Source organism: Ranitomeya variabilis, chromosome 5 (genome assembly GCF_051348905.1).
Source record: "Ranitomeya variabilis isolate aRanVar5 chromosome 5, aRanVar5.hap1, whole genome shotgun sequence".
NCBI classification, from domain to species: domain Eukaryota; kingdom Metazoa; phylum Chordata; class Amphibia; order Anura; family Dendrobatidae; genus Ranitomeya; species Ranitomeya variabilis.
In genome coordinates, this window is record NC_135236.1 from 290,040,810 (window position 1) to 290,066,805 (window position 25,996).

The 25,996-nt window shown below is 41.2% G+C and overlaps 1 protein-coding gene across 2 annotated transcripts in view; it reads right to left on the reverse strand.

The window, feature by feature from the left end:
* EXOC4 (exocyst complex component 4) overlaps positions 1 to 25,996 on the reverse strand; it is a 605,068-nt gene that overhangs the window by 524,009 nt on the left and 55,063 nt on the right. For both annotated transcript variants that reach the window (XR_013215715.1, XM_077264444.1), the window contains exon 4: positions 3,312 to 3,496. Coding sequence is in view for 1 of the 2 variants with exons in the window: in XM_077264444.1 (XP_077120559.1) it covers positions 3,312 to 3,496 (185 nt within the window). In the remaining variant the exon portion in view is untranslated. The remainder of the gene's footprint in view (positions 1 to 3,311; positions 3,497 to 25,996) is intronic.

The window sequence follows — 25,996 nt, forward strand, 5'->3', positions numbered from 1 at the left end:
GCGTTTTTTCCGCGTGTAATTGGGCCAAAAAGCTTATGCCAGCTAATTCAATGAGAATCCTGAAGTGCTGTGCACATGATTAGTAATTTTCCTTTGAATATTTGCAGTGCGTTTTATTCTGCAGCACGCCAATTGCTTTTGTGGATTTTTAGCGTTTTCACCAACTGACTTCAAATGAGTCAGTCAAATTCGCAGCAAAAACGCAGGTATAAAAATGTTTGCGGATTTGCTTAGTTTTTGCTTGCATTTTTGCGGACTTCTTCTGGTGTTTCCCACGCTGTCATCTGTGTAACAGTGCAAGAAACACCAGTGGTGCTTATCAACGGTAACATTACCACCATCAAAGATGGCAGAGTGACCCCGCAGCGGTGACTGTGACCTGCTGGAAAAAAGCTGTTAAATAATTAAATATATATTCAAATGAAAATAAAAAAGTTCTCATGCAGCACTGCAGCTGTAAGTGAGATCACCTGAGCTCATCAGCTGATGAATTCCTGTGACCTCTCTCACAGCAGCTCAGTGGTCTACACGGCGGGAACGATGACGCTGCTTTAAGTATGTAGCCGGCAGCCGGTTAGAGGAGTTACATCTCCATATGTGACTCCTCTACAAGCGAGCTCACCGTTGGACACTCTGGATTACGTGGACTACTGCAGTCAGGAGAGTATATGGTTTTTTTTTTATTATTATTATTATTTACTAATAGCCTGGGCACCTTTATTGCTATTGGCTGCTATATTATCAGCTCTCAGATGTCGGCTTTCCCTCTGCTGCTTCCTTTTTTTTTTTTTTAAATTGATTTCTGCCAGTTGCTGTTTGGTTGCAGCCTATGTAAGCTCATTCTGGGTAAGGCTCATGCATAGTCTTAACTCTTTACCTACTGATTTATTAATGAGGGTGTCTGGCTGACACCTCTAAAGGTACCTTCACACGAAGCGACGCTGCAGCGATAGCGACAATGATGCCGATCGCTGCAGCGTCGCTGTTTGGTCGCTGGAGAGCTGTCACACAGACCGCTCTCCAGCGACCAACGATGCCGAGGTCCCCGGGTAACCAGGGTAAACATCGGGTTGCTAAGCGCAGGGCCGCGCTTAGTAACCCGATGTTTACCCTGGTTACCAGCGTAAAAGTAAAAATAACAAACAGTACATGCTCACCTGCGCGTCCCCCGGCGTCCGCTTCCTGTACTGTGTGAGCGCCGGCCCTAACAGCAGAGCGGTGACGTCACCGCTGTGCTTTTACTTTCACTTTAGGGCCGGCGCTCAGTCAGAGCAGGAAGCGGACGGCAGGGGACGCGCAGGTGAGTATGTATTGTTTTTTTTTTTTACTTTTACGCTGGTAACCAGGGTAAACATCGGGTCACTGAGCGCGGCCCTGCGCTTAGTAACCCGATATTTACCCTGGTTACCAGCGTAAAACATCGCTGGTATCGTTGCTTTTGGTGTCAAACCTGACGATACACGCCGGTCTGACGACCAAATAAAGTTCTGAACTTTATTCAACGACCAGCGATATCACAGCAGGATCCAGATCGCTGCTGCGTGTCAAACACAACGATATCACTATCCAGGACGCTGCAACGTCACGGATCGTTGTCGTTCTCGTTGTAAAGTCGTTTCGTGTGAAGGTACCTTTAATTACTAAACCTAGGGCTTGGTGTCAGCAACAGCTGCTGACAACAAGCCATAATCCCATTACTCTGATGCCACTGTATGAGAATGAAAAAACTGGTTGAACCAAACAAAAAATTACATCACAAAACATTTTTTTTCCCCAAATATCTTTACTTAGCTCAAAAAAGCATTCATTGCTGTACAAAAACACATGCAAAAATGTGAGTTTTTGCTGCTAAGAGATACAGAAACCTTGCAGAAATTTGTGTAAGCAAATACTCAATGTGCGCACACACCCTTATTCTTTTACTTTAAGCATTTTTAATGTCTATTTTATATGCATTCTCCTATTTGTTTTGCATGTTCGCCATCATGGATGGACTTTAAAGGGGGCTTCCACTCTTATTGGACATCCTTCCATATGCCCTAACTCTTCCTAACAATCATTTTTCTAATATACGGTACTTTTATTACCTGAGCTGCTTCTGTGAGCGCTTCCCTGTGTGGCTCATACATTCCTCTGTTGTCATGCAGGCTCTGCTACTTCCGATCTAGGAACTCAAATCGGCTGACATGAAAAGGGTTGCGTCATTGGTGGGGGTGGGGATCCCATTCATTGAGTGACAGCAGTCTGAGTACTCATGCTCAGGTCACAGACTTCACTCTTCCCCCTCTGCATGAATGTCGTGTGTTGTACAGACTGAGTCTGCTGATGCTTTGGAGTGCTGGCCCTTCAGCTGACAAGTTCTGACATGCTTTCTAACGACAAGCAGCACAACCCATTACTTTTTAGCTAAAGTGCCAGCACGCCAAAGCATCGGCAGAGTCCGATCAGGCTTCACTCTCCTCTTCTGCTTAGATCCTTCTGATGCTTTTAAGTGCCGGCCCCTTCCGCTGAAAAGCACTGTGATATGCTTTCTAATAACAAGCAGCACTTGTCAGCATCGGCAGGATTCAAGCAGAGGAGGAGAGAGAAGTCTGTGATAAGAGTATGCGTGCTCATACTGCTGTCACTCATTGAAAGGGAGCCCAACCCCTCCAATGACGTGCTCTTCTCACTTCAGATCTTGGTTCTTAGATCGCAAGTAGCAGACCCTGCATGGCAACAGAGGACTATATGACCCACGCAGAGATGAGCTCACAAAAGAAACAAAAGGTAATAAAAGTATATTAGAAAACTGATTGTTAGGAAGAGTTAGGACATATGAAAGGGGGTCAAAGAGTAGTGGAAAACCTTTTAAGGCTTACAGATTTTTTTCACCTGGTTCATCATTTACAGCTTTTCAAAAAGTTGCAAAATTTGTTACAAATGTACTCAAATTATTTTGTGTACATCTAAAGCAATTTTTGCGACATTTTAAGAAATGTACGACTTTGTGCAAAAAAAAAGTTACTGAGAACTCTAGAAAGGCTCATCGTTCTTTCTCTGTCCTCCAAAAACTCCAAAATTGACTTTGGGCAAAAAACAAGTGCAAGATTGATTGTTCGAGATGCTATACATTGACTGAGTGAGTGCATCCAGAAGGACCAGAATGTCAGACAGCACTTAGATGTTTATCTTATACTGGATGGGTACTCTGATGGCATCAGGGACGGCGAAAAGCGGCTCGGTATCCGCCACATCCCTCTTTCTAATACTAGAATATTAACCAGGTTAACAATAATAAAACACATTTAGGCTATAATTTGTCACCATACCCGCTTCTATTCTTGTCCTGGTTCCACTGCCCAACACGACTGGTGGATTTAATGTACAGGTGACGATGCAGCTCATCAATTAGAACGGAGTGCATGTTCATCTTCTTACTGTGAAGTTCAAGACGCAGGTCGCTGAGACCTTCCACCTGTAGTAGGGGTCCTTCCAGTGAGTCCACTGCAGACACCTAGTCCGAAACAAAAACATAAGCAAACTATATAAATGTGCACGCTGATTGTTCAGTATTTTTTCAGTTTATAATATTTCAATAAGTCCTTCCAAAGAAGAGCTGAAAGTTGTGCAGAGATGAAGGAATAAGAAAATGCACACAATGTTTTGATTAAAAAAAAAGCATAATGGCGGCATGAACAAAGGACACACAACGAGATAAACACAGGATTACTTAACTAATAACAGCCCTGTAGTGAACGATCCTGACATCAAAAAGCTGAAAAATTAAATAAGCGATAAAGTAGCTTACAATATGAGCATGGTGCACACAATATATCTAATCAGCTATGATATTGAAACCACGCGTTGAGTATTTTTAGTCCTTTTATGCTGCCAAAACAGGTCTAAGAAGTAAGGGTATGGACGCCACAAGAGTTCTGTGGTATCGGGCACCAAGATCTTAAAAGGGTCGACCCAGGAGTGCGATTCGGAGGACCTGTTCGGAAGTCATCCCTCTCCCCCCACACACATTAGACCCAAGTCTGTTAATCTCACGGATATTCACTGGTTCGGTCGATATGTTAGGGAGTCACAGACAATTTAGGGGAAATTACCAATCCGGCATGTCCGATTTTGGACTGCCATTCGTATTGCTTCCTAAAGATAAGCTCTCTCATAGAGAACACGGGAGTGCACAGCCGGACAAGCGCTCCTGGGTGTGAGAGAGAGCCGGCCAAGATGGTTGTCTGTCGAACTATCGTCAGACAGTCATCTAATATGTATGGCAGACCGTAGGATAGGTCAGCAATATCCGATTGTTGGGAGTCCAACAGCCATCACCATCATCGATCAGTGTTACCAGCTCTGGCAGCAGCTGGATATATGCTGATGTACACTGTACTGATGTAAACACAGATTCAGTACCCGGGAACGGCCACTACATTTACATCCCGCTGCTGCCAACACTGATAGCTGGGAGTCCACAATTGTCCAGAAAACTATCCCTGAACCATTTTTTTGCAGTAGGGCAGGGACCTTTGCCTACAAAGGTCAAAATCATTAGGGATCACCACTATCATGAAGGGTTGTACTGAGTCTGGTAGTATGCATCAAGTATCATTCATATGAATATAAGTTCCCAAGTTCCCCAGCAGAACATTAACCAGAACTTTACGCTGCCTCTGCTATTTTGTCCTCTTCCCAAGTGCATCTTGATGCCATCTTTTCACCCATCTGTGCACATGGTGTAAAGGAAAATGTAAAATATCAGACCAAGCCACCTTCTTCTGTTCCTCTGTGGTTCAATTCTGACGCATGTGTGCACTATGGCAAGCACCTAAGATAGTGGACAGGGATCAGTAAGCACACTGACCAGTCTGCCTCATATGCAGCTATGTGACTTGGCTCCTATGTAGTCCCATATGACTCCTTTACAATACAATTAACGTTTTATCAGCAGAGGCAATTATCACTGCCAGGACTGGTGGGCCTTGGTCCAACTGCTCCCCCAGCACTGATTAGCAGCTTACTGACAATATACAATGTACACAGAAAGCTGTAAAGTGGGGTGGGAGGGAAAGCTTTCTGAGCACTGCTACACACTACATCTAAAAACTCTGATTGTATCACAACTGCTTCACCCAGTAAACTAAGGGGCACATTGCTGGAATCAGACGCTTTTTTATCTACATTATGCTGCTCTCAGATAAGGTGGCAAAAACCTAGTGATAAAGTCCCTTTAAGCCAATGGTCTCAAACTCGGCTGGGTATATGGTTTGCACATAGAAAAAAAAACTGAATTTGGGGGTGGGGTGGGGCACATTATTTTGCAGGACAAAGTGATGTTTTTAGTGATATCATTTTTTTCTATCCAGTTATTGATCATGGTTTTGAACATTTTTGGTGGGTTTTTTATTTTTTTAAATGGCATTCATAGCACGGGTGATGCTTTATTTTGAATTTTTCTTTTTTTTACATTTTTACAATTATGGTATCCCCAATTGGCCACATACAATAATACTGTCCTACATTTAGCACCATATAGTAATTCTGGTAAACATCTTGCATCCCAACCTGTACCTCATCTAATAGTAATGGCCCATTCTAGTCCCCCTTCTTGTAGTACTGTCCCCGTACTGGTCCCCTTCTTGACATTATATGTCATCATACCAATGTCAGATGCAGGCCTCTGATTGGCCGGCGGCTGGCATTGGTATTGCTGTGCAGAGAGCTAGTCTCTGTGCGGCAATACACATTCAGCTGAATAAAGCGCTGCCGCTGACGGTCCCTGGACAGGGCCAAGATCATCAAGGGGTCTATAGTGCCAGAGGGCCGCATGCAGCAGTCTTAAGAGCCGCATGTTTGAAACCTCTGCTTTACGCAGCCATACTGTAATCGTTTGAGATCTAGCTTTGTTTTATAAAAACAGTCTGCTTATTAACATCATAATCATGTACTGAACACATGGGATCAGCAGGTGGGCACGTTCCCTGAAGATTCATTATAGACCCCACTGGACCTCCTGATTAACCTCTGAATGGAGGGAAAACACATGAAGTTGAGGTATACCACACAAATCTGTAAACTGATTTTTTTTGGAAGGACTAGTACACATATCCATGTAAACAATCATAGTGTGACGTTTTTTCCCTCTGGTTTGAAATGCACATTACTAATTTTATTCTTGCATATGCATTATAAGTGATGTCTATTGTGTATATGGTATTTGGCTATGGCGAGGGTAGAATACGACGTAGCCTACCAACAGTGAGAAGAGGCACCACCTTACATATATGTTTGGCTGTGACAAGCCCAGCGGACAGGCTCATTCACACATCAGTATTTTTTTATCAATATTTCATCAGTATTTTTATGTCAAAACCAGGAGTTTCTCCAAAACACAGAACAGATGTCAATCTTTCAATAATAGTTTCTCTGTAAGTTCCTCTCCCGATTTTGGCTTACAAATACTAATGCCAAATACTGACATGTGAATGAGGCTTTAGGGCCTTAGCTAACTAACTTAGCTGTGTGGGTGCCAAGGTGTATGTTTAGTAGCAAGATACATAATATCTGGCTTATTAAATTCTTTATAGAAAATGGTTCACTGCGTCTACAGAAGTCAGGAAGCTGCAAACCATATTTAACAAGTAAAGAAGTCATTTCCTCATTGTAAGTCGAGGGGTGAACGCATTTCTCCATTTTTCTCATACTGTATTATTTTTCTGTGTGCATATGTATTTGTATTATCTGCTGGATTCTAGCCCTTAATAGTCTGCTAACCATCATGTCATATTATGGGATTTACCCCTTTCTTTTCCCCTTAGTTTTGTTACATTTACACTGGACAATTAGCAAGTCTGTTGTTACAGGAATGACAGGTTAATACATACACAAGGTGCGCCATCAGCTGGCCAAGGGTATCCAAATTATTTTACTCTTATTTGAGTGATTAATGTACCTGTTTTAATACATATCAAATAAAATTATGGTACATTGTGGTGGTAATTTTGTGGTAAATATTTCTGTAAGCAATACTGTCTATCTGGGGCACATCATTCTACAGGTTTACTACCGTTAACTATGAGTTACAAAGAGCCGAGATGCAGAGTTGCCGATTCCCTTAAAAATAACTTTATCAAGGCGGGTCATCAACAGATTAAAATCTTTAGGGGGAGAACTAAAAGAGCAAACCTGTTCCTCCTGAACACTACATGTAGCGTGTATAATATCGGCTTTATTTGTTTACATGTCTTTGTCCATTTTTAATTGTCATTTTACTACTTAAAAATATAAGTACAGAGAGAAGACTGAAAGGAATACATTTTGTTTGAAACTAAAGAAAATGGCTTGAAACTAGAATTTACATTCTGTGTCAATATGGAAACTGTTTAGACAAAAGGCTAATTATTTGTATTAACATTCTGGCATTGTTGTAAAGCAATCAGGAGAAAGTGAGTGGAAAAGAACATTTGGCATGAAATTATAAACAAATGTTCTAGCCGATGCATTTATTAGATACGGTCATTTACTTGCACCATTACTCTCTTTCATCTGGTTACTGTAGACTTGAAATTGTATTTCTACCAAAGACTCATTGAATATTATTACATCCTCCAAAACTCTGGGTAAAATTGTATTTATTTTTTCTCAAAAAAAAAACATTTTATTTATTTATTAAGAATCTCAACACAATCATTCTTTAGCTAAATCACTGGCTGGGTAAAAACGGAGTATGTCTACACAATATAACACACTTATCTTTTTGGACTGTTTTCCCCCGTATTATTCTTGAAGCTTTTGTCCTCCGATACAGAAGTTTTCACCATTATTATTGCAGAAATACACGCCAGTCCATAACTAGTATTCATGTCCATCTCTGGTGCAAGGCACCTGAAAGATGTGCCAAATTCAATAAATGGTGCACGCCATATGAAGTTGGCACTGTTCATAAAGACTGACGTACAAGGCGCGTATTGATGAATCGAGGACATGGCCTCCAAAATTCAGCAACAAGGTCAGAAAGACTGTTTCAGGAGTCAATTTTCATAGACATCAGTTTATCCAGTTATCACGTTAAGTCACTACACAGAATTAAAGGACTCAGATTGAATTTAGTGTTACAGCGTAGCCCCATACAACTTCAATAGTAATTTTTTAACTTTGAAGTTTCATTTTAAATTTTAAAAACTCTGGAATGTTTCTATATATCCCAATGATTCTGAAAACTTTCCTTCCTAAAACATTGCAAAACTGGTCCCATATATGTCCTCATGTGACAAAGAAGAGATCCCACAAATAACTTAAAATTAAAAACAAGAATTGTATTAACAATAAATAAAAACAGTTAGAAAGAATCAAGAATAACCGTAATAGGGAACGCCAAACAAAATATAAAGAGGGCTAAAAAACTGCAGCATAGAAAAAACACCAAAATGTATGGCTAAAATAACTATTAAGCATAAGTGTCTCTTGATAGTGCTGTATACAATGCTGACAGAATGCCCTAGAAATATAGCAAAAGGAGCCCATAACAGGATAAATAACACATTACTGGGAGATCACAGATCACACTAACACACAGCCGGCAGGCTTGCGTGTCATTGAGCGTCGACAGGACGTGAGTCATTCTGGAGGCGGGCAGAGGCGCGGTGTGCCAAAGATAACGGTGGACAGCGTTTCCTCCCTATTTTCTAAACCTTTATGCTCATTGGGTATCATTAGTATAAAGACACGACTACCCCTCACCCTGACACGCTCCCGGAAGAAGCTGGCGGCGAAACGCACATCGGGGTGAGGGCAACACCAGGAGAATTTCTGCAAACATGTATATAACTATATTTTAATGTTCACCTGTACTGTGGTTAGGGACTTTACCATGTCCCCTCTTGAATCTGGGCTAGATTGGTCACAAAACACAGTTTTTCTCTAGGCTAACCATAGCCTAGGGCATTGTGTATAAGTCTATGTCATCACATTGTTTCTGTGATCTCCCAGTAATGTGTTATCTTGTTATGGGCTCCTTTTGCTATCTTTCTAGGGCATTCTATCAGCATTGAACACAGCACTATCTATCAAGAGACACTTATGCTTAATAGCTATTTTAGCCATACATTTTGACGTTTTTTCTATGCTGCAGTTTTTTAGCCTTCTTTATATTTTGTTTGGCGTCCCCTATTACGGTTATTCTAGCTTTTTCTTAACTGTTTTTATTTATTGTGAATAAAATTATTGTTTTTAATTTTAAGTTATTTGTGGGATCTCTTTGTCGCATATGGACATATATGGGACTAGTTTTGCATTTGATATTTGAAGTGTCCCGTTGACATTTGGACATTTATTGATTTATTTTCCCAAAACGTTGTAAGTTATGTTTATGGTAAATTTGGGGAGATATGTTTTGCAGTTACTTCTGAAATTATAACCCTTCAAGTACTTTACAGTAATTAACGCAAAGTGAAATAAATGGGATGAAAAATTACAATTTTAAGATTAAAATTTTGCTTCAGTCCCAATTTTTGCCTTTACACTACAGGTAATAGGATTAAATGTATCCCACAATTTGTTACAAAATTTCTCCCAAGGGCAGCCTTACTCAATATATGCTGGGAAACTACTATCTGGGCACATGGCAGGGCTCGAACGTGAAGGAGAGGACTCCAATTTAGAGACTAGACTCCGCAAGAATTTCATCTAGGGAAGTAGTGAGGATTCTGTACCCACAGGTGCCTCATAGAATTTTAAGGGGTAACGTTTCGCTTTGTAGAGAGTGACATGTCAAGTCTGACATGCCACAGTGAGGAGACTTTTTAGCTTTGCAATGCTCCTCTGGGAAATATGAAAATTGTCTCATCTGAGAAGAAGAGGACTAGAACTCTAGTGCCACCAGTTTTGGCTTTCATCCCAAGCCATGTGGCAAGGCTCGTTAGAGGGTCGATATTGACTTTTAGAACTGCTACTTCCAAAAGGTGGCACTAGAGTTCTAGTCCTCTTCCTCTCTGAAGAGACAACTTTCATAGAATTTTATAACACTGGGACAAGAAAATTTCAAAAATACATTGTTTTAAAGGGAACCTGTCACCACGTTTTTGGAAGATGGGATAAAAATAGCGTTAAATAGGGGCAGAGGTGGGCGTTACATTAGTGTGTGTGTTATGCGTTTATTACCCACCTAAGTTGCCGAAATAACTTTGCAAAGTCTCCGTTTTCGCCTGTCAATCAGGCTGGTCAGGTCACATGGGCGTGGTGTCTTCACCCAGATTTTGCGTAGTTTTCCGTTGGTGGCGTAGTGGTGTGCGCATGCCCAAAGTCCGGAATCCTCTTCCAGGGGATTTAAAATAGCGCGGTGTTCGTTATTGCATTGGTGATCGGTGGGCGCGGCCATCTTCCTTTGGCCGCGCGTGCGCAGAAGCGGCGCTCTGCTGGCCGCGGCTTCAGGAAAATGGCCGCGGGATGCCGCGCGTGCGCAGATGGATATCGCGGCGGCCATTTTCCTGAAGCCGCGGCCAGCAGAGCGCCGCTTCTGCGCACGCGCGGCCAAAGGAAGATGGACGCGCCCACCGATCACCAATGCAATAACGAACACCGCGCTATTTTAAATCCCCTGGAAGAGGATTCCGGACTTTGGGCATGCGCACACCACTACGCCACCAACGGAAAACTACGCCAAATCTGGGGGAAGACAACGCCCATGCGACCTGACCAGCCTGATTGACAGGCGAAAACGGAGACTTTGCAAAGTTATTTCGGCAACTTAGGTGGGTAATAAACGCATAACACACACACTAATGTAACGCCCACCTCTGCCCCTATTTAACGCTATTTTTATCCCATCTTCCAAAAACGTGGTGACAGGTTCCCTTTAACCTCAAAGTTCTCAATTTCACAAGGCGAAAAATAAGCTGTGCAAATTATTATGCATTATTCTATTGAATGTGGCCAAACCATCTATGTCGTTAGAAACTACTGTTTGGCATACCAGATGGTTGTAAAGGAAGTAAAGAAATTAGACTTCTGGTAAAGCCATTTGATTTTTGGAGCACAGATTCTGTCAGAATGGTTTGTAGAGGACCTTAGGTGCCAGAACTGCAGTATAACTCCCAAAAGTAAGCACAGTTTTTAACTTACAACCCTCAATGGATTCTTCTATGTATATAAGGAAAAATTTTGACCCCCACAGATGTTTTCCAAAAATAAGCACTCCATGCATGTTGCAGGGTGAAAATTGCAAATATGCAATGCTAATGCCCAACATATTGTACCCAGCTTGTGTTAAGCGACTTCTCCCCACTACTCCTGCACTAAACTACTGAAACCAATTTATTATATATTTTATGAGTCGGAGTCGGTCCATTTTATCCCGACTCCATCTACACAGCCCTGCTCTAAGAGTGTCTATGGGGTGAAAAAGATTGCCCACACCCTTTGCTAACCATCTAGATGTCACTGTTACTATTGACAGCAGTATCTAGTGTGTTAAAGGGAACCTGTCACCCCCCCCAGGCGTTTGTAACTAAAAGAGCCACCTTGTGCAGCACTAATGCAGCATTCTTCCAAGGTGGCTCTTTTAGTTCTGAATAAATCAGAAGACACTGCGGGGCGGTATCTCGGGCAGGGCAGCCGCACAGGCGCAGTCAGCAAGACATCAAATGATGTCACAAGACGGGCAGCACTAACTGCGCATGCCCAAGGTATAAGATAACAGCGCAGGCGCTGGGACAGTTGAAAACAACGCTGAGGAAGCGGCGCAAGGCGCCAAGAGGGCATGAGTGACGGCGGTGCTGCGTCTGCAGCAGGGGGGGGGGAAGACCTGCCCCCAGGACTATTTCAAGGTATTTTGGACAAATTGCAAAATCGATTATTTCTGCAGTTGCAGCACCAAGAACTAAATGAGCCACCTTGTCAGAATGCAGCATTACTGCTGCACAAGGTGGCTCTTTTAGTTACAAACGCCTGGGGGGCGGTGACAGGTTCCCTTTAAATTACCATCATCAATGTTAGCACCAATCATGGCCGATAATTCAGCAGGGTGTCAGCTGTGGCATACAGCTTATACACTATCGGCCTTTACCTTTCAGGGGTACTATTAACTCTTCAGCACCATAAAAGTATAGAAAGAATGGTGCTAAGGAATAAAGACGCTTGATGACCACCAAAAAGGCATTGGCATTGATTAAGGGGCTACACAAATTTTTGTTTAGGGCACCTTCACAATTGAATTGTGACATTCCATTTGTCTGTTCATTGTTAGGAAACTGATCAATTGTATGAAAGCTACAAACAGATGCAGAGGGGCCCCACAGATAGGTGGTCCGTCTGAGTTTTGTTTTATGTCAGTTTTTAGAATAGAACAAAAACCTATGCTGCACTTTTTCCCTTTTCTAAAAACTGACACAACAAAACCCAAGCAGACCCCATAATAATCAAAGCTTCCCCTTTCCTTCAAATCTAATGAGTTTTGCATTAAATCAGTTTGTCCATTTCTAGAATAGAAGAGATAAATCGAACATTAAAAGGCAAATGAACATAGCCTTAGCTAGATCATGAACTAAACTGCTTTTTTGACTCATTTGTATAATCAAATAGCACATTCAATTCCTGCACATAGTAAATGCTCAGATGAAGTCACCTTGTACTGACCTTGGTATACTTACAAATTGTAATCACATCCATAGAAAGATTTACTAATGTAAATTATTAGTAAATTGGCTAGTCTTTTCTTATAAATCACAGCTCATATCTCATGTGCTTAGTTTATGCAAATAAAATTACAGACTTTCTCCAAGACAAGGACCATCCTTCACTGTTTTAGTGGCGATCGCTAAGAGAACAATATAAGGGTGAGCATTTTAAAAAAAAATAAAATGAAAGGAAGTTGGTTACCATTTTTATTATAAAGGCTTTTATCTATAAAAATTCCCTCCTCTACTACAATTTGGGAGAATTTTTCAATACTAGGAGAAAGTAAGGTTACCTATATAAGACGTTGCCGTTTTGGGGTACATCTGCACAAGGTATATCCACTGTAGCATTTCTGCAGAAGCATATTTTGCACCAAATCATGTGGATATTGTACAGAGAATTTTTGGGATTTCCAAAATATTTTATTCTTTGCATTGCCAAAAAGTCAAACCCACAGAAATGGTCAATTTATGCTGCCGATTTTCTTTACTACAATACTGATAGAAAGAATCCACAGCAGATTCTCTGTTCTGAAAACATTCTCTGTAATTACTTCTCATAGGAACTTAAATAAAAGTTTAGAAATGATAACAGAATAAATGTATTCTATGCGCTAGCAAGCTATTGGCCCCTATACATATTAGAGCAACATTGGCCAAACCCACCAATATTCAACTGTATTGTCAGACAGTCTGATGTGTATGGGTACTCCATGACTGATGAACTCAGGGAAAATAAAGTTCCGGCATGTAAAATTTCGCACAGCCAATACTTTTGTTCTTTAAAAAAAATAGGAGACCCCTAGAGATGTTTGACAGCGGCTCTCAGGAAGAACAGAGGAGGACTCAGCAAAGCAATCGCTCCTGTGTAGAGTGGGAGAGTCGATGGAGATAGAGGTTGGCTGAATAATGGCCCGACAACTATTTACACTATAAGAGAATGGGTTATAGGGAGGATCACAATGTCTCTATTTATAAAAAAAAAAAACTGTGGATAACCAAGGTGTTCTTGTGGTGGTGGTAGATAATCTATTATCACATGTTTTAATGCTCTTAGAAGGTGTTCTTGTGGTGGTGGTAGATAATCTATTATCACATGTTTAAAAGCTCTTAGTTAAAAATGTCTGAATACGATTACTGGTAGGGTTTTTTTTTCTGAATATTGGCCATTTACAAAGGAGTCAGTATTAGCATGTGGAAAAATAAAGAAGTCGGAGGCTAAGGTAGAATTTTGGCTTTTTTGAAAAGCCGATTTTTTTTGGGGGGAAATGTGTGACTATTCGATATTTTAAGACAGACACCCTTGCCACTTTTAGAAAGTGGCTGAAGAAAGTGGGCAGGGTTAGCCAAACAAATACAGTAAACTGTTAACAAATGTGAAAATTCTAACCAAAAAAAAAAAAAAAAAATCACATTTCTAACTCCAGTAGAGGTGTGGCATAAAATTAGAAAAACAGGTAAGAAAAGATTACAGTGGGCAAAATAAGCATTTGATTCGCTGCCAATTTTGCAAGTTTTTCCACCTACACACAATGGAGAGGTCTGTAATTTTTATCATAGGTACACCAACTGCGAAGGACAGAATCTAAAAAAAAAAAAGAAGAAAATCACATTGTATGATTTTTTAAATAATTTAATTGCATTTTATTGCATGAAATAAGTATTTGATCACCTACCAACCAGTAAGAATTGTAGCTCTCACAGACATGTTAGGGTTTCTTTAAGAAGTCATCCCACTCTGTACTCATTACCTGTACTTATTTGCACCTGTTTGAACTTCTTAAAGACACTTGTCCAAGACACCAGGGACAAAATTGTAAACCTGCACAAGGCTGGGATGGGCTACAGGACAATAGGCAAGCAGCTTGGTGAGAAGGCAACAACTGCTGTCTTCCTGTGTCTAGGGCTCCATGCAAATTCTCGCCTCGTGAGTAAGGATGATTCTGAGAAATGTCAGGAATCAGCCTAGAACTACATGGGAGGACTTGGTCAATGACCTGAAGAGAGCTGGGACCACAGTCTCAAACATTACCGACAGTAATGCACTACGCCATCATGGATTAAAATCCTTCAAGCAAGGTCGCCCTGCTTACACCAGCACATGTCCAGGTGCTTTACTGCAAAGGGGACATGACATGACTGCACCTTTGGCCAACAATCTCCTTCTCGCAGCAAGAGCATTGAAGATGGGGTGTGGCTGGGTCTTCCAGCATGACAATGACCCGAAACACACAGCCAAGTCAACTAAGGAGTGGCTCCGTAAGAAGCATTTTAAGGTCCTGGAGTGGTCTAGCCAGTCTCCAGGCCTGAACCTAATAGAAAATCTTTGGAGGGAGCTGGAACTCAATGCTGCCCAGCGACAGCCCCGAAACCTGAATGATCTGGAGAAGATCTGTATGGAGCAGTGGGCCAAAATCCCTGACCTCTGTAATTGCAAATAAAGGTTTCTGTAACAAATATTAAGTTCTGTTTTTCTAGTGTATCAAAAACTTAATGCATGCAATAAAATGCAAATTATGTAAAATTATATAATGTGATTTTCTGCATTTTATTTATTTTTAGATTCTGTCTCTCACAGATGAAGTGTACATACGATAAAAATGACAGACCTCTCCATTCTTTGTAGGTGGGAGAACTTGCAAAATTGGCAGCGTATCAGGTACTTATTTTCCCCACTGTATATGTAAAGATCCATCATATTCATCATACATTGTGAGATACTGATACTTTTACATTTGAAAGTTGAAAAATTCCCATCATGATAAATTCCCACCAGACAAAGAGACCTAATAATAAACAAAGTATGCAAACAATACTGTCAATGACAAATCATAAGAAATTAGCAAAACAACGGATTAAAAAAAAATTGAAACTTGACTTTGCACTAGATAGAACGTTAATGCTGATTAAGAGAGGAGTCATGGATGGCAAACGTGTGATCACCCCATGCGCTATTAAATTACATAGAAAGACTCCGCAGAGCAATCAGAGAGAACAAATTAAAACCAGGCAATAAGTGAATCTTTTCTCACCACGTAACTATCAAACCATATTAACCTTCCCGAATCCATCTGGTGGTGTAAGGGTCATAAGAGAAACGATACCCAGTACCACCATGATATCAGACATAACCAACTGCAGGCTTTTAATTAATCTGTATTCATTCCATTGAAAATCCTTTATTGGATGCGCTAACACTTGGGTGATCATGCTCTAGGGAAATACAGGGTGTGCTGCTGAATTAAGCGAAAGGGCGAATGAGTTGGGGGTCAAGAATGTATGAATGCAAATGAAGGCAACCTAGGAGAAGATAGAGGTAATGGGTATCCGTAATGATAATGGGAAGTGAAAGATGCAGACAGAGAAAGGGTGGGGGGCTACAATTAGACACATATAGGCACAAGAACACTTGTCAGTGGTGTTAAAACTACTGTTCATATGTATAATTAGAAGAGAGTTCAGCAAACTTCCAACTCCCAGGGGGTTATAGAATTTCATGCATAAATGATTATTTAGCACTATAATGAAAAAAAATTGTATTGGTATTAATTAAAGGCAAAAAATTAAGACATTTCCATGGCCTCATGTAATTCATTAAAGGAAACCACTCACCATGCAAGTGCAGCACAATTTCTGGGCATTTTGTTGGAGATTAGCAGAAGTTGAGCAGATTTATATATAATTAGAAAAAGATTTAGCACTACTTGTACTGTATTCAGAATCTATGCTCATTATAGGATTAGGAGTCAAGTAGGTGGACCTAATCAGTGATTGCCAGCCTTCCCAGTATAAGCGTGCAGACAGAGATACCTGCCAATCACTGATGAGGATTGTTCATTCACTCCTATTCTGAGAAATACAAAAAGAAATTGTTTGCATAAGACAGAGGCAGTGAAAACATTTTATGGATAAAAAAAGGCTTTTATATAATTTTTTGGAGAAGCCCTGTATTCAAAACCACCAATTCTTGCTTTCCCTGAATCCAGTGCTGCCACCTTGCCATTGCTCTAGTCTTCGTTGACAGGCTGCAGTGATACTGACCGTTGTGGCTTAGGCTACTTCTTTCACACATCAGGTTTTTGGTTTCAGGATAAATCCGGCAAATTTATAAAAAAACGGATCCGGCGTAAATTGTGAAAAACTGATGCACCGGATCCGTTTTTTAGCTGGATCCGGCTTTCTTTACTGCGCATGGATTTTTGACTTCCTGATTGCGGGGAAGAGAGAGAGCGCAAAAGAGCAAGAGCGAGAGAGCGAGCGCGAGAGAGAGCGAGAGAGAGAGAGAGCACAAGAGAGAGAGAGAGCGAGAGAGAGAGAGCGCGAGAGAGAGATTTCCCATGCCAGAATCTAAAACAAAGCTTCTGGGCATGCTCAGTGTACAAAAAACGGATTCGGTAGCCGGAACCGTTCATTCACACATCCGTTCCATGTGTTTATTGCCGCAAACGTCCCTTCAGGCTTTTTCGCCGCACAGAAAATATGTTGCAGTGAACTTTTTTGTGTCCGGCAAAATCCGGCAGGGGTGCAGTTTTTAGAATTATTTTCTATCATATAGACCCCTCAAAATGACTTCAAATGAGATGTGGTCCCTAAAAAAAATGGTGTTGTAAAAATGAGAAATTGCTGGTCAACTTTTAACCCTTATAACTCCCTAACAAAAAAAAAATGTGGGTTCCAAAATTGTGCTGATGTAAAGTAGACATGTGGGAAATGTTACTTATTAAGTATTTTGTGTGACATATCTCTGTGATTTAAGGGCATAAAAATTCAAAGTTGGAAAATTGCGAAATTTTCACCAAATTTCCATTTTTTTCACAAATAAATGCAAGTAATATCAAAGAAATGTTACCACTACCATGAAGTACAATATGTCATGAGAAAATGTCAGAATCACCAGGATCCGTTGAAGCGTTCCAGAGTAATAACCTCATAAAGGGACAGTGGTCAGAATTGTAAAAATTGGTCTGGTCATTAACGTGCAAACCACCCTTGGGGGTAAAGGGGTTAACTGAAAAGGGGGCATTACTCATGTGAGACACCCCATGATCAGCGTGCATAGCAAGTGAGCATTACTGTTATTCACAGGCGATCTGATCATCAAAAATTATTTTTAAAAAAATATATAAAAAAGTTCAAATCAACCCCCTTACGCTTTATTCAAAATAGCACAATAAAAAAAAATCAAATGTACACACATTTGGTATCTCTGATCTATCAATATGAGAAAAAAAATAACCCGATTGCTAAACGGCGTAAGGTGAAAAAAATTCAAAACGCCACAATTACCGTATATACTCGAGTATAAGCCGAGATTTTCAGCCCAAATTTTTGGGCTGAAAGTGCCCCCTCGGCTTATACTCGAGTCACGGTCGGCAGGTGAGGGGGAGGGGGCGCTGAGGCATATTCACCTAGTTCCGGCGTTCCTGGCGCTCCCCCTGCCCGTCCCACTGTCTTCGGTGCAGCAGCCTCTTCCCCTGTTCAGCGGTCACGTGGGACCGCTCATTAGAGAAATGAATAGGCTGCTCCACCTCCCATAGGGGCGGAGCCGCATAATTAATTTCTATAATCAGCGGTGCCGGTGACCGCTGACAGAGGAAGAGGCTGCGGCACCGAAGACCAGCTGTCCGGGGGAAGGAGCGGGACGCCGGGAGCAGGTAAGTATTACATATTCACCTGTCCTCGTTCCACACGCCGGGCGTCGCGCCATCTTCCCGGCGTCTCTCCGCACTGACTGTGCAGGTCAGAGGGCGCGATGACGCATATAGTGTGCGCGCCGCCCTCTGCCTGATCAGTCAGTGCGGAGAGACGCCGGGAAGATGGCGCCGAGGAGCTGCAAGCAAGACAGGTGAGTATGTGTTTTATTATTTTATTGCAGCAGCAGCAGCACAGCTATGGGGCAATAATGGACGGTGCAGAGCATTATATGGCACAGCTATGGGGCAACGGTGCAGAGCACTATATGGCACAGCTATGGGGCAACGGTGCAGAGCACTATATATATGGCACAGCTATGGGGCAACGGTGCAGAGCACTATATATATGGCACAGCTATGGGGCAACGGTGCAGAGCATTATATATATGGCACAGCTATGGGGCAACGGTGCAGAGCACTATATATATGGCACAGCTATGGGGCAACGGTGCAGAGCACTATATGGCACAGCTATGGGGCAACGGTGCAGAGCACTATATGGCACAGCTATGGGGCAACTGTGCAGAGCACTATATGGCACAGCTATGGGGCAACGGTGCAGAGCATTATATATATGGCACAGCTATGGGGCAACGGTGCAGAGCATTGTATATATGGCACAGCTTTATGTGGAGTATCTATGGGGCAACGGTGCAGAGCATTGTATATATGGCACAGCTTTATGTGGAGCATCTATGGGGCCATAATGAACGGTGCAGAGCATTATATGTGGCACAGCTTTATGTGGAGCATCTATGGGGCCATAATGAACGGTATGGAGTATCTATTTTTAATTTTGAAATTCACCAGTACCTGCTGCATTTTCCACCCTAGGCTTATACTCGAGTCAATAAGTTTTCCCAGTTTTTTGTGGCAAAATTAGGGGGGTCGGCTTATACTCGGGTCGGCTTATACTCGAGTATATACGGTACGTTTTTTTTGTCACCGCTTCATTGCAATAAAGGGCGATCAAAAGATCGTATCTAGACCAAAGTGGTATCAATATAAAAGTGAGCTGGGTGCGCAAAAAATAAGCCCTCACCTAGCCTTAGATCAGGAAAAATGGAGACGCTACAGGTCTCTGAAAATGGAGCCTTTTTTAACAAATCTTGGAGTTTTTTTTCAACCACATAAATAAAAAATAACCTATACAGGTTTCATTTCTGAACTTGTAATGACTGGAGAATCATAATGGCAGGTCAGTTTTAGTATTTAGTGAACATGATAAAAACAAAACACAACGGTGGAATTGCACTTTTTTTGCAATTTCACCGCACTTGGAATATTTTTCCCGTTTTCCAGTACCCAATATGTTAAAACAAATGGTGTCGTTCAAAAGTACGATTTGCAAAAAAACAAGCCCTTACATGGAAATATTGACTGAAAAAAAAGGTATGGCTCTGGGAAGGGGAGCAAAAAACAGAAGTTCAAAAACTGCAATACCCCTGGCCGTTAAGGGGTTGAATGAAGCAGTCATTTTTATTTTTTTTCGCATCAAACTCTATGTTTTTGTCTGAGGAGTTGTAGTTTTAAAATGCACTAATTTTGGGGAAATTTCTAATGTATTTGTATAACACTTTTTTTTTTTTTTTTTGGGGGGGTAGAACACATCAACCCCATTCATTGCTTTTAGGATGTGCTTATGTGGCATTGACTATATAGTATAAAAGACCTGATACTGTAACTTTACTCTGCAGGTTGTTGCAACTAGTTGTTTTATAGTACTCTTGTTTTGTCCACCTAAAATAGTTTACTTTTGAAAATTGCATTTGTGTCACTGCATTCAAAGACTTATAGCACTTTTAGTTTTCTATCAATGGAGCACAGTGTGAAGGCTTGGATTTTTATGAAATGTCTAGTGGTGTCATTTTGGGCCACATATAACTTATTTTATTGCTTTTTTTCAGAGGTGGAATTATATAAGCTATTTTGCCATTGTGCAAGAATAAATTCCACTTTATTATACTGGTTGCTACAAATTATATATTGTGTTTTGTTTGTTTTTTTAACAGAGAACCTACGGTAATTAGCAAAAAAACAAAAAAAAAAAAACAAGAGACCCTTTAATTGGGTATTTAACACATTTAAGACTTGAAATGCCTATCCTAATAATTCTATTATAACTGTTAACGTAACTAATAGGCAGTATTAAACAACTGTACATGGCAATCCATTAGGAAATGGAACAAGGAAGGCCCTCTGTAAAATTACAGGAATTGGATTAGCATAAACACAGTCAATTGTTGGCGTGTAACCATTCCGAATATAGAACCAATAGATATAAAAAACGACTATAAATACAGTTTAAATATTTATTGAAACAATTTAAGCAAAAACATAAAAACATGATAATAGAATAAAGACTCAACAGGAAGGAAAAACATGGGAGGGGACGATTAATGTATTACCATATATTATATTCATGGATCAGCATACTGCAGCATCATAGGGACATGAAAAAACAAAGTTACTAAAATGCACATACGGTAATTTATCAGAATCCAGTTATTTAATAAAATTAAAGTAATCAAAATACGTAGTTAATAGTTACTAGTGATAATTTATGCATAAATAATAACCAAAAACAATAACAAGGACAAGGGTACAATACACCATGCAGACTGGATCATACAAAAAATACAATATGTAGATAGTAGGTAATGGAATGCACAAGTCAGTTTAATAAAGAAACAGTGCTGCAGTGTGAGATCGTTGCTGTAATCAACGAATTAATTACCTCAATAATATTCACTGAATCATTCAGTTTCATATGGCAGTTTGGCGTTATATTGGAACATCATATGACAATCTGCTCTAGATGTAAAGAGACAAGTGCCCAAAGTGGCTGGTGTTAGGAGATGGAATGAGTACCAATGTAATCAGATAATGCTGCGGTAGGAATGATACAGCTTACCCGCTCTCATCGCTGTGCCCAACGCGCGTTTCACATAAGCTTTGACCAGGGACACTGGTCCATGCTTAACCCCTTCACCCCCCGAGGCTGTTTTCACCTTCATGACAGGGCCAAATTTTACAATTCTGACCAGCGTCACTTTATGTGGTAATAACTCTGGAACCCTTCATCGGATCCCACTGATTCTGAGACTGTTTTTTCATGACATATTGTAGTTTATGATAGTGGTAAAAGTTCTTCGATATGTCTTGCATTTATTTGTGAAAAATATGAAAACTTGGCAAAATTTAGAATTTTAAATCAGAGTTATATCACACAAAATAGCTAATAAACAACATTTCCCACAGGTTTACTTTACATTAGCACAGTTTTGGAAACAATCATTTTTGTTAGGAAGTTATACGGGTTAAAATTTGACCAGCTATTTCTCATTTTTATAACACAAATTACAAAGCCATTTTTTTTAGGGACCACATCACATTTGAAGTGAATTTCATGGGCTTATATGACATAAAATACCCAAAAGTGACACCATTCTAAAAACTGCACCACTCGAAACTACATTCAATAACTTTATTAACACTTCAGGTGCTTCAGAGGAATTTTGGAATGTGGTGGGAAAAAAATGAACATTTAACTTTCACTAATATTTAACTTTAATCCCAATTTTTTTTTTTCTACAAGGGTAACAGGAAAATGTGGACCCCTAAATTTGTTATGCAGTATCGGCATATCGGAGAATTTGCACATGTGGAGGAAAACCACTGTTTGGCCACATGGCAGGGCTTGGAAGGGAAGGAGCGCCATTTGACTTTTTGAATGTAAAATTTGCTGGGTTAATCAGCGGACACCATGTTGCATTTGGAGAGCCGCTGATATGCCTAAACAGTAGAAACCGCCCACAAGTGACACCATATTGGAAACTGGACCTGTCAGGGAACTTATCTAGATGTGTGGTGAGGTGAGCGCCTTGAACCCACAGGTGCTTCAAATAAATTTATACCGTCGAGCCATGAAAAAAAAAAAATAAAAAAATTTAAAAATCCCCTTTTTCACCACAAAAATCATTTTTACCCACAAATTTTGCAAGGGTAACAGGAGAAATTGCACTATACAATTTGTTGTGCAATTTCTCCTGAGTACGCCGATATCACATATGTGGGGGAAAACTTCTGTTTGGGCGCACAGCAGGGCTTGGAAGGGAGCGTCGTTTGACTTTTTGAATGCAAAATTTGCTGGAATAATCAGACCCTTCAGGGAACTTATCTAGATGTGTGGTGAGCACCTTGAACCCCAAGGTGCTTCACATTAATACATTTTTACCACCAAAATTTTGTTTCAGCCCCAGATTTTACATTTTCACATTGGGAAATGGGTAAAAATGGCACCAAAATTAGTCCAACAATTTCTGCTGAATGTAGAAATACCCTGTATATGGCCGTACAGTACTGCTTAGCTATACGGCAAGACTAGGGAGGGACAGAGCGCTATTGGCAAATTGCGCTCTGTCCCTCCAGAATCTTACCACATGGCTAAGCAGTACTGTCATACAAGAGACATCCTGGAGTGCAGAATTTTGAATAGTTTGAGGACTCTATATACAGAGCTCCCAAGTGCTAGAAGAGCAGAATCCCCCTCAAGTGACCCCATTTTGGAAATTGTACCCCTTTGGGAATTTATCTACAGGTGTTGTGACGATTTTGACTCCATGGGAGTTTTCCAGAAACAAGCAGCAGTGCATGTTGTTGAGTATAAATTGCAAACTGCTGTTGTAGTGACCAGTTTGTTGTGCCCAGCTCATACACCCATAAATTAGGAGGGTTCTCATCACTACAGAAATGCCAAACATGTGGATGCTAAATGTGGTTTAGGCTCAGAGCTAAATATACAGAAATAGCTAATGTACTGTCAGCGAAAGACAATGTGCTCAGTACAGAATTGAGTGTAATAATAATTCAATAATTAATATTTTACAGGAATTTATCTACAGATGTAGTGACAATTTTGACTCCATGGGTATTTTCAAGAAACAGGCAGCAGTGGATGTTGCTGATTGAAATTTGCAAACTGTAGTAGTGGTCAGTATATTATGGTCAGCTCATGCTTCTGGAGACACACACCTGTAAATTAGGCAGGCTCTCATCACTACAGAAATGCCAAACATGTGGGCGCTAAATGTGGTTTAGGGTACTGTCACACATTGGCACTTTGATCGCTACGACGGTACGATCCGTGACGTTCCAGCGATATCCATACGATATCGCTGTGTCTGACACGCAGCAGCGATCAGGGATCCTGCTGAGAATCGTACGTCGTAGCAGATCGTTTGGAACTTTCTTTCGTCGCTGGATCTCCCGCTGTCATCGCTGGATCGTTGTGTGTGACAGCGATCCAGCGATGCGTTCGCTTGTAACCAGGGTAAACATCGGGTTACTAAGCGCAGGGGCGCGCTTAGTAACCCGATGTTTACCGTGGTTACCAGCGTAAACGTAAAAAAAACCAAACAGTACATACTCACATTCCGGTGTCTGTCCCCCGGCGTTCTGCTTCTCTGCACTGTGAGCGCCGGCCGGCCGGAAAGCGAGCACAGCGGTGACGTCACCGCTGTGCTTTCCGGCTGGCAGACACAGTGCAGAGAAGCAGAACGCCGGGGGACAGACACCGGAATGTAAGTATGTACTGTTTGGTTTTTTTTACGTTTACACTGGTAACCACGGTAAACATCGGGTTACTAAGCGCGGCCCTGCGCTTAGTAACCCGATGTTCACCCTGGTTACCCGGGGACTTCGGCATCGTTGGTCGCTGGAGAGCTGACTGTGTGACAGCTCCCCAGCGACCACACAACCACTTACCAACGATCACGGCCAGGTCGTATCGCTGGTCGTGATCATTGGTAAATCGTTTAGTGTGACAGTACCCTTAGACACACTGGGGCTCAGAAGGGAGGGGGCATTTGGATTTGGGAGAACAGAATTGGCTGGATTTCTTTTGGGGGCGAGGGCAATTTCATTTTTCCAGAACCAGATGACTAACCTGAGTGGGGACTTGCTTTTTCTGTGGATTGAGTTGAAACTTTTATTGGGAACATTTTGGATCACATTTATCCGGCGCTATACGCTGAGCGCTTACATCGGGGTTTCCATCTAAATCTCCAAGTGACATGATTCAGATGAAACCCCTCGAGAGATCCATTCATTATAATGAGGCAGCAGAGTTACTCTGGACTCCATCAGGCCTCTGTTTAGCGGTGTCCTTTTTTTCAGAAGTGCAGAAAACTGTGGCCAGTGCCGCCGGATCACAGGTCAGACGGTGTCCACAGTTCCTCCATCTGCATCATTATAGGGAATCTTCTGCCGGGGACTCTGTCTGAATCACATATTTCAGAGATTTACATAGACACCCCAGTGTGGGCGCTCAGCGTAGAGCGCAGGATAAATGTGAGCTGAGCCTCACTGCAATCTTTGGGAGGCAGAATAAAAATAAAAATAAAAAAAATCGAGAGCAGGTGAAAAATTGTTTTTATTTATTTTTTACGATGTTCCTGGTGTGGTGTAAGTGATTAGACAACTTTATGGAGTTGGTGCGATTGCAGCGATCCCAGATTTATATCTGCTTCTTAGGTTTGGCTTCTGTCACACACTAAAAGATATATTTTTTGCTTTCATAAACTACTTTTTTGCATCACCATATTTGGAGAGGTAAAATTTTTCCATATTTCTGCTGACAAAGTCATGTGAGGGTTTGTTTTTTGCAAGACAAGTTGATGTTTTTATTGGCACCATTTTCAGGCTCATGACAAAAATCAACAATGGAGGATTTTTTTTTTTTTAAATGCCATTCAGTGTGTGGTAAAATTGATAAAGAAGCTTTATTCTTCGGGTCAGTATGATTACATCCACTATGCTGTCACAGCTGGCCGCTATAGGTTTGATGCTGCATAAATGCGCAGTATCAAACCCGCAGCAGTTCCTCATCGTGGGACCGCAGCACTCCGGTAAACACCTGTACATTGTTGCACTGGGTGAGCCTGGTCCCATTCCCGTGAATTGGATTGCGCAGCAGAGCCCTGCAGTACCAGGTGTAGCATCTACAAGCTATAAGGGGCTGCAGTCACAGTGGTGTACAGGAAGCTCCAGCAGCATACTCAGCACTACCCAGCACAGCCGATGGCCGTACTGCCACAGTGAAAAGGAAAAACAATGAAGGAGGCACGGTGCTTTATTTTTTCAAGAACATGGGGAAGGGTTTCCAAACCTAGTGCCCCACCATTTATAGATTTTTGGCATGACACTAGCAATATGCTATCAATTTATAAGATGAGAAAATTCCATTAAAAACACGTATCTTCTGTTAAAAATCCTCTGTGGATCCTTACCAGCATGCTAGAAGCTGACAAAAGCTGGAATCACAAAACACTAGCTTTGTTTGCTTCTGCCTCTCATAATAGTTTGCACATAAAACTGAACGTCTGCTATAATTTCACTGAACTGCAGCAGACGGAGGGTAAAACCAGCTCCATAAAGCTGTCAAAATACTACTTCATGTTTACCCCATCCAACTGGGAAAAAGCTGCCATTCTTCTTTTAATAATTCTTCCTGGCATTAATCAGTCATTGTACATTAGAAGCAGCAGCTGGAGTGTTCCGAGTGATAATGAAACCTGCAACAAGCCATCTTCAGCCGTCTCTCGCAGACAATAAGGGAATTAAAATTTCAATTTAAATGCAGAG